This window comes from Austrofundulus limnaeus, unplaced genomic scaffold (genome assembly GCF_001266775.1).
Source record: "Austrofundulus limnaeus strain Quisiro unplaced genomic scaffold, Austrofundulus_limnaeus-1.0 Scaffold733, whole genome shotgun sequence".
NCBI lineage: Eukaryota > Metazoa > Chordata > Actinopteri > Cyprinodontiformes > Rivulidae > Austrofundulus > Austrofundulus limnaeus.
In genome coordinates this window covers 124,743-135,086 of record NW_013953135.1, presented here as the reverse complement: position 1 = coordinate 135,086, position 10,344 = coordinate 124,743, and the positions used below count along the sequence as shown (strand labels likewise).

At 39.5% G+C, this 10,344-nt stretch overlaps 1 protein-coding gene across 1 annotated transcript in view; it reads left to right on the top strand.

Moving 5' to 3' along the window:
* Positions 1–2,335: 2,335 nt before the first annotated feature.
* The window catches only part of slc7a14a (solute carrier family 7 member 14a), a gene marked incomplete at its 5' end in the record, with an annotated part of 21,324 nt that continues 13,315 nt past the window's right edge, over positions 2,336–10,344 (top strand). Inside the window, 4 exon segments of the mRNA XM_014028246.1 lie at positions 2,336–2,826; positions 3,132–3,368; positions 7,497–7,714; positions 7,808–7,954. Of these exon segments, the coding sequence (XP_013883700.1) occupies positions 2,520–2,826; positions 3,132–3,368; positions 7,497–7,714; positions 7,808–7,954 (909 nt within the window).

Below are 10,344 nucleotides of genomic sequence, written 5' to 3'. Positions count from 1 at the left end.
AAAAAAAGGAATCCTACAACCACTAAAATCTAATGTAGCTCCATGTTTACATTTTTTGAAAAAGGATGTTGCACTCGATGGCTGAATCTCAATTCAGGGGTTGCAGCTGATTTGATCACGTTGCGTTTTGTAAATTAAGTTCAATAAAGACATTGCCACAAAATGTAAACGAAGTGGTCATTCAGAAACTATTGGAAAAAAACAACTGAAACAATTTAAGAACTGTTTACAATGAATTTTATTATTTTGTAAAAAAAATATAAAATGATTTAAACAGAACAAAAACAAATGACTGTTTAAAACACTATTTAATTATATACAATGCTGAGGAGAGAGTCCCTGACAGTGCTGATAAAATGATGGGCTGATTCCAAAGAAGACCTGGTTCCCCTCTTCAGCATGTTGACCTGCCATCGGTCCACTGTCCACCGCTTTGTCCACGAGCCGGGCTGGCTGTCTCGACGGCAGTACTGTGATCTGATCTGTAAAGAAGGAAGGAAGAAAGGAAGGAATGAATAAATAAATAAATAAATAAATAAATAAATAAATAAATACAAATTCAAAACATTGGAACATACAGACTTTAAGAAAAAAAACACACACACATATATATAATGTATGTGTGTGTGTATATATTATATTATACATATATTATTATATTATACATATATGTACTGAATATGTTAAATTATTCTATTCAAAATTATATATATATATATATATATATACACACATCCTGTGTATATATAAAATTTAGAATAGAATAATTTTGTGACTGTAAAACATCTTGGTTCAGTGTCACAAAATTATTCTTTAAATGTAACTACTACTGTATTTAAACCGCACTAAAACGAGTATACTGAATTAAATTTGAAAACAATTTTCTGAAACTTTAATTGATAGCAAATGCGTTTTAAATTTCAAGGCTTTTTTTGAAATAAGTTAATACACTAAACATAAAAACGGACATCAATGCTTTAATATTCTTTAATCTTATTGATGAATTAAGCCTAAAAACAGTTCTAACCTTGTTGCAGTCTTCTGTCAGCCTAAAGTAAAAAGGGTGTTGAGTGAAAACACTCATCTCCTCATTATTGCCAAAATAATAAAACTACGAGCTCCATTTCTGGCACATTTTTCTCCGCTTTTTCGGAAACGTAACACGTACTTCACGTATCAACGTGTCACTATGGTAACGGCGCAGCACGTGGCCAAGGTAAACATACGTCATCCGTAGGCTAGACCGTGCAAATTCACAGCCCTTTTATGCAGCCGACAGGACCTGCCTACGGACCACGTCGACGGCTATCTGCCGTCGACCGGTCCACGTCACCTGCGATCCCTGAATTGAGATACAGCCAGTGTCTTCTGAGGTTTTTGTGTTGATTCCTTCAGTGGTTCTTGGTGCAGCGCCACCACAGGTGAGGGGGGGAACAGGTTGTTCAGTGTTCAAGTTCAAGAATAGGCTGAATGGCACTCCTCTTTAATACGAAGGGCGTAACATCTAGGGCTGTGTATTGGCAAGAATTTGGCGATACAATTCATATCATAACAGAGGGGTCACGATACGATATATCCCGATATATTGCGATACTGTAAGCAAGGCAACATATTGCAATATATTGCGATTTTTTTGTCCAAAAAATCTATTAAATAAAAACCTCTTACTGAACAAAAAAAGAAAAGCTAATGTTTACTTACAATGCTAATGCTACCCTTACTCTCTGGCGCTCAAGAGGTAGAGGAGCCAAATGGCTGGCTCACTGCTGTTAACTAGTGGTCAGAGGCTGAACTACAACATAAAAATGAACGGTTGGCAAGAAGGTTGACATTTTAAACCTTAATTAAAAATCGATACAGGCCTTTAGAATATCGATACAGTATCGGGAAATGAAATATCGTGATATTTCAGTGTATCGATATTTTCTTACACCCCTAGTAACATCTGTGGTTTCTAGAAAGAATTTTAAATGTTGATTTGTCACAGAACAGTTTTCCATTTTGACTCACTTTATATTAAATGAGCATTGGTCCAAAGAAGACAGCACTGTTTCTTAATGGTCTTCACATATGGCTTGTTTTTGCATGATAGAGCTTTAAACAGCATTTGTGGATGGTATGGCGAACTGTGTTTACAGATGGTGATTTGTGTGAGTGTTCCTCATTTCTTGGACTGCTGTTCATAGAATGAGACCTGTGGCAGGTGTTTTTCATTTTTTTAAGGAACACTAAAGCTTTTTTTTGCCATGTGTTGTCAAAAAAGCTCTGTCAGACAAGTATTAAAACAATTTTTCCCATTTTGTCTTTCAGAGTATTTTCTTTTGCGCCATGTCGATGAAAGCTAACATGGCTTTCCTCTAAACAGTACAGGAAGTCACAAAGTCCACCTATGGATGAGGAGTAATTCTGTTTCCAGTGTTGGGGAAAACTGAACTGTGGTCAGAGCAGCAGAAACATTGCAGAACATTATATCTTACAGTCTTCCTTGTGAATTCCACCACTTCACCCACACCTTCAGCATGAGCGGCCTGCTAGGGAAACTGGACCCTCGCAGGATACAGCTGGGCTCAACATGGAACACCTTCACATCCCGTGTCCTGAGGACCAAACCCGTGGAGTCGATGTTGGATTCAGCCATGACGGGCACCAGCTCGCACGGGACCAGACTGGCCCGGGTCTTATCCACAGTGGACCTGGTGTCGCTAGGGGTTGGCAGCTGCGTCGGGACGGGGATGTATGTGGTCTCGGGGCTGGTTGCCAAGGAGATGGCTGGACCTGGGGTGATTGTGTCTTTTATTATCGCTGCTGTGGCGTCCATACTGTCAGGTGAGAGCTGAGTTATACACACTTATAGTGACTCAGGTGTAAAGAGATCTTTTAGTATCTCTTAGCAGTTGAACTTCAATGGATGCAATTGTTCTGATTATCATCAAACCGTGATAATTCATGAGGAACCTTTTAATCAGCAGGCAGTTATTAAAAGAGCATGATCATCACTTGAGCAGAGCTATCTTTTATATAATGCCCTCAGGTGATATCTTCATAAACCACAATGCTCCAATCACTTCCTTTAACCCACCTTTCAAACATGTAATAATAATAATAGATATGTGTGTTTCCTTGTCCTAAAGGAGTGTGTTACGCAGAGTTTGGAGTACGTGTGCCAAAGACCACAGGTTCAGCCTACACATACAGCTATGTGACGGTGGGGGAGTGCGTGGCCTTCTTCATAGGCTGGAACCTGATTCTGGAGTATCTGATTGGCACAGCAGCAGGGGCGTCAGCTCTCAGCAGCATGGCAGACTCTCTGGCCAATCACACCATCAGCAACTTCATGATTTCACGCATCGGAACGCTCAACGGCCTGGGTAAGAGCCCACTGCAGCTTCACTCATAAACACTTTTGTTTGGCTTTTATTACCACCTGTAAGGTGAATGATTGTTTAAAATTGTATTTGTGTGTGTTTGTTAGCAAAATATTTCAACCACTAGATAGTGTCCTGATGCATCTCAGTAATCCAGGTAAAAAATCAAAAAGAAAAAAATTGTATAGGTCCTCTGGACGGGTTCTTCTCTAATGAAACATTTCGTCTCTCCTCCAAGAGACTTCTGACCGGCCATCATTAAACAGAGGTGGAGGCCTCCGTTTTCAGTTGTCCCCCTCCTACAGCGCTGCTATTGCCAGTATCACTCCACCCCCTGTTAACAATAAGTGTTAATTAGGTGTCAACGATAGCCATGTGATGTGAGTATCAGTCACCTGGAGGCAGGGCTTAAAAGCCTGAATTTTGCCTGAAACTCTCAGACTGAAGAAGTCTCTTGGAGGAGAGACGAAACGTTTCATTAGAGAAGAACCAGTCCAGAAGACCTATACAGTTTTTTTCTTTTTAACCACTAGATAGATTTTATTGGAACTTTATGGAAATAATGTTTGTCATGAAAGGCAGCAGTTGTTTTTTCAAGACCTGCTAGTCCTCAAATTTTTGCTGATTCAGATTTATAGTATAAGAAACAAAGAAATAAGTAGAAAATAGAGGTCATCATCATCATCATCATCATCATCATCATCATCATCAATTTATAAAGCACAATAAAAACCAAAGTGCTGTACAGGAGCATTAGATAAAAACAATGAACAAAGTACAGTAATAAAATGAACAATAAAATCAAACAAAATAGCAAAGGCTGGCCTAACGATCCTGCTCTTCAGACTCAAATGCCTGTTTAAACAGATGAGTTTTCAACAGAGACTTAAACTCATTTAGAGACCCAGCAGACCTCACAGACAGTGGGAGGTTGTTCCAGAGCCGAGGTCCTGCAACTGAAAAGGCTCTGTCTCCCCTGGTCACAAGCCGAGACCTGGGAACAATTAAAAGCTTTTGTTTTACAGATCTCAGGGATCTATTTGGAATGTGAGGCTGTAAAAGCTCAGTGAGATAATGAGGTGCCAAACCATTTAGACATTTAAAAACTAAAAACAAAATCTTAAAAACAATTCTAAAAGAAACAGGCAACCAGTGAAGAGAATACAAAATYRGAGTGATGTGTTCGCGACGTCTTGTCCCTGTTAATAAATGGGCAGCTGAGTTCTGAACCAGCTGTAGACGAACGAACCAAAGACTGATCCATCCCACAATAAAGAGAGTTGCAGTAGTCCATTCTAGAAGTGATAAAAGCATGAATAACCCTCTCAAGTGCATTATGAGGCAGGTAATCCTTGACTTTACTTATGAGTCTCAAATGATAAAAGCTAGACTGGACTACTGCACTGACCTGTTCTTTAAATTTAAAATCAGAAGCCAAAAACACCCCAAGAGGCCAGGGCCTTTCCTGAACATGTCTGGAGGTATATCACTTGAGCCAACGTACCCAAAGTATCTTGGTCCATTTAAAAAAATTACAGCCCATCTCTTAGCAGCTACTGTCATTAGTGACTGAGTCACCGTCAGGAAGGGTTTTCTGTAAGAGCATAAACAGACGTTCAACCAGGTGACCTTCTGAAAGATCACATCTCTGTTTTTAGCTCATTATGTCACTCACTTTCATCAAAAAGGTCAGAGCAAATTATCCAGGGTGGAAAGAAAACAGTCACTTTAAAAAGCTGATTGAATAAACTGTCTGAGCTCCAAACAAAAAATGTTTTTCTTAAAAACATGGGCCTGATTTTCTTGAATCTTTAAACTCTTAAGAAAAATATTGATGGTAAAATATGAACACTATCTGGGAAACCAACCAAACCATATTAGACATTTTTTGGCACTAATGGTTATGTTGGAAGTCATGACATACTGGAAAACAACAGCAGCAGTGCCAGCTTGAATTTTGCAACAGTTATTTTAGGTCAGAGCCAAGTAGAAGATGATTGTCTGCATGGTGGTGCACTGATGCTGCGTATGCCAGCAGTATTTCTGTCTGGGTGGCACTGATTTGTTCAGTTCTTTTGATCTGGGATAACAGATCCTGGATCAGCAAACCAGAACCAAGCACCCCTAACCTCTGCAGATCTTCGGCTAATCCAGTCCCTAACAAAGGAATGACCACAGGGCAGGTCGCTACTGGAAAATTGATGTTTCCGTTTCCAGCTGTTGAATTTTTCCTCCACACCTCAGGGAAAGGTGGAACCTAGCTGAAAATAGATCTTATTTTTTATTTCAAACATACAAAGTCCTTTCAAACATTGTGAAGTGAAATGTTTAATCATTAAGTGTACCTATTACTATCCTGTTAAATTGTTTTGTGTTGTCTTGTTACACCGCTTTAACAAAATATGCAAATTATACACCAAAATGTGTTCCTTAAACTAAAATAACTGCATTATAAGTTTTGATAGTGGTATGTTGCGCAACAGACACAATTCACAAAAAATTGCAAAAAAGAAAACTGAAGATCAGTGATTTTGGCAAAACTTGAGAAACCCAGTCCTTATGGTGCTCCACAGCTCTGACAGGCTTCACAGCAGAAAATTCACTCCATGTATAAACAAATCACAGAAACTTGGACTTTACATGTCTGAACTGGCATTTTGATACCCTTTTATAGTATTTTTTATTTATTTATTTTACATTGTAGTTTAACTTTTACATTGGACTCTATCTTTATCCTTGCAGAGTTGCTAAGAGGGTCATGAGAGTTTGCCTCTCCAGTCTACATCAGTTTCGTGGACCTGGATAAGGTTTATGACCATGTTTCTCGGGGCATTAGAGTGGTACTGCAGGGTTATGTAGTGTTTGGGTTGCTATTAAGGGTTATCCAGGTCTTGTATGATGAAAGCAGGAGCAGTGTCCGCATTCTTGGCACAGGGTTCAACTTGTTTTCAGTGTGGGCTAGACTTCGCCAGGGCTATCCCTTGTCTCCAATCCTGTTTGTAGTAGACAGGATCTCAAGGGGCAGTTGTGGATAGATTGGTGTCTGGTTTGTGGAAAAACAGGGTCACATCTCTTCTTTATGCAGATGATGTGTCTCTGGACTTTCAGCGTGCACTGGTGCTGTTCGCAGCTGAGTGTGAAGCGGAGAGTCAGTTCCTCTAAGTCTGAGGCAATGGTACTCAACTGGAAAGGGGTAGAAAGCCCCCTCTATGACAGAGGGAGCGTCTCTGTCTCAAGTAGAGTTTAATTATCTGGGTACCTTGTTCCTGAGTGATGTGAGGAAGGAGCAGATGTTGGATCGACGAATTGGGCCTAGTTCTCAGTAATGAGGGCGTTGCTTTGGTCAGTTGTGGTAAAGAAAGAGCTGAGTCGAAAGGCAAAGCTCTTGATTTACTAGTCTTATGTTCCAACCCTCACCTAGGGTCATGAGGTGTGGATCATAACCAAAAGACCAAAAGAACGAGATCCTGAATATAAGTGGCTGAAATGAGCTTCATTCGTAGGGAGGTCAGGGTTTAGTCTCTAGAGAGAGGGTGAGTACCTCATCATACGGGGGGAGCTTGAAATAGAGCCGCTGCCCCTCCACATCAAAAGGAGTTGGTTGAGGTGGTTTGGCAATCTGATTAGGATGCCTCCCTTTAGAGGTGTTCTGGGTACATTTCACTGACAGGAGGCCCCATGGAAGACCCAGGACACACTGGAAGAATTAAATATCCTCTCTGGCCTGGGAACAATTTGGGGTCCCCCAAAACAAGCTGGAAAGTGTGTGTGTGTGTGTGTGTGTGGGTGTGTGTGTGTGTGTGTGTTGGGGGGGTCTTGCTTTCCCTTCTAGACCTGTTGCCTCTATGACCCATCCGTTGTTTAGTGGTTGAAGATGGAGAACTTTTATCTTTCCTACAGATGTTTACAAAATGTTGAGAACTGATGTCAAACTTTAACTGTTAACTGTCTAAAATTTTAAACTCTTTGGCAACCTATTTTTAATCCTACGATTCTTTTTGTGGCATTTACAAATTATACATCAAGACATAGGTCTTTTGTACTCTTTCACCATATCTCTCACTGCTGCAAGTCTTCCGGTTCTCAAACCCCACCCAGAGGAATTTATGTGTTTTTGTGTGTCTTTTCTAGGTAAAGGAGAACAGGCCTACCCAGACCTGCTGGCGCTGCTAATAGCACTGTTGGTGACGGTGATCGTGGCTTTAGGAGTGAAGAACTCTGTGGGCTTCAACAACGCGCTGAACATCATCAACCTCATTGTATGGGTGTTCATGATGATCGCTGGACTGTTCTTTGTCAACGGAGAGAACTGGGACGAAGGAAGGTTCCTGCCTTTTGGGTGGTCAGGGGTATGAGTGAAGACATGAATTAAAATGAGTCATCAAACACATTTAAAGCCATCTGGTTGTGTTCTTTATTCTCTTGCCTCTGGTGTGTTGCAGGTGATGCAGGGTGCTGCCACGTGTTTCTATGCCTTCATTGGATTTGACATCATTGCCACAACAGGAGAGGAGGCCAAGAGTCCCAACACCTCCATTCCCTATGCTATCACTGCCTCACTCATCACCTGTCTCACTGCCTATGTCTCTGTGAGTTACATCACTTGCAGACTTTTCGTGCCATTGCTTATTTCTTCCCTGTTTATGAGCATTTTTTAGGTTGTGTTACTGAAAATTCCATGCAGTAACTGCACACATTTCTCACTGTTTGAATCATCTTTTAGAAATTTTAGGATTATAATTTGTTCTGAATTTCCACTATATGCCTTTGTAGTCTTTTGAACAATTGTCTATTTTAAAAGTCGTGCAATGTTTATCAATAGAGTGAATCTAAATTGATTCATTTGTAATGTTGGTCATGTGTTCACACTGCCAATTGATTATTTTGGTCTGTGTTTGCTGTGTAAGCAAAATGATCTCATGAACATATACCATATACCAAAATTTGTCTGGCCCACTTCTGGCTCATACAATGGACTCAGCCTAGATACCCCAAGGAATGATGGCCCTTTGGTGGCCAAGTTTGGCAGAGGTGGTCTAAAGGTTGGGCCAGATCCACCTAAACCAAACCACAACTGGGCCAGTTGTGGCAATCTATTTTTAAAAACAGTGTCATAATTACCAGACCTGACCATGTCTGGTTCACAAACCACTTTTCCATGCCAGCAGTCAGCCAGCTTGACACCAGATCTTGCCCACACCATTCTGCTATGTGGGAACAAACTGATTGTAATTGATCTTTCCAAAAATGAATCATAGGATATACATCTACAACTTATAAATGTTTGACATTAACCCAATTTAAAATGGCCACTCTTGCTAATTATTGTTGGCCAGTACTAAAATGGCTGTAACTCAGTCACTTTTACAAAAATGAAGCTACAGTTATGTGTGCACATTCTGCACAAACTTTTTTCTTAAAACTTTAACATTAACTGTTGAAGTTACATCCTGTTTTTCTAAACCAGTGGAACAGATTTTAATGACATGTTAACATGTGAAGTCAACCTGTTTTAAGATGGCCAACAAATACAGTATATTGACCTAAAATTGAGAGTTTTCGTTGTGTAACTTTTTTTCTTAAAATGTTGACATTACCTGTTACACTCTGTCTGTTAGCAAAATCTCTCATGAACCAATGAATGAATCTTAGTGAAACTCTCTGAAAGTAATCACTGCGCAAACATGTACAAGTGAGTACCTTTTTGGAGTCGACTCTATTTAAGATGATTGTCACAGACATTCTTTGCAAACACAAGAATGGCTAAAACACAAGCAGTTTTACAAATATTGGTCTAAAATTTATTGTGGTGATAGCTGAGTCATTCACAACACATAATCTTGAGAGTATTTGTTTGTGAAAGATCTTGTAATATTGTGTGAGAACCTAAAGTTGCTTTCAAGGTTAGACCAAAATGGCTGTTATGTTGTCATTTCCTAATTCAAAACTCTTTATTTGGACTAAATCATAAAAACAAACTATAATTTTGCCTAAAATGTACGTACAGGACCCTCTCTCCTGCCCTCCAACTGTGGAGGTGTGTTATTTATTTATGATCTTGATTATGCATTCAGCTCACACAGAGTGCCTCGTGTGCACTGAGTGGTTGTTGCTGTGGGTGCTGTGTATCAGCAGCCAATCAAAACTCAGGAATTTTAAAGCATCACCTAAGGCAGAGATTGCATCAACTTAAAATCTTCACCCCCAGTCTCATCAGTCCTTCCTCGACACACGTCTCCACAACTTTCTTAGTCTTATTTTTTATCTTCCATCTGTTTTAGATCTATTGGACAGCATCATCCTGCTTCCACCAGGATCTTTAGCTACTGTAACTCATTCCATTATTTATTATATGTCCTTTTTTCCTTGTGACGCTGCTGCCATTCCGTGAATAAAAAACCGCAAAACAAACTTTGACTTCTTTCAATACTCTCACTGACTAATATACTGTATTTTTCACTTGAAATTTGACTTAATTTGTCACTCTGAGCAACAATATTCCCATTATTGACATTTTATTAACTTGTATTTTAATGACATCCCTCTTCTTTCCTGTTACTAGGCTTTGTTTTTTTTAAATTTTTTTATTTTATTTTATGTTTTTATAACATTTTATACTTTCTCAGTCAATCCAAACACAATATCAGCAAATCTCTTGGCTGCAACTGCTGGATTGTGCAGCCATGTTTTGTGTCACCTTATTTAAAAATCACAGTTTATCATCATGCGCACAGCTTGCAAAATTATTCTATTCTGTCCACATTTATTCATTGTCCACCGCCATCCACATTGTACCCACCTTGGCAGCTGCCCCGACATTTAGGATTTAATCTAATGGATAATACTTTTAAAATAAAGCTTAGAATATTTGGATCACTTTTTAAAAGCAGTTCTGTTGAAATCAGGCATTTAAGCTCCGAAACTCAATGAGCTTGCCAAAAAACACAAACAGGGTAGATTTTGTGACCATGTACTATTT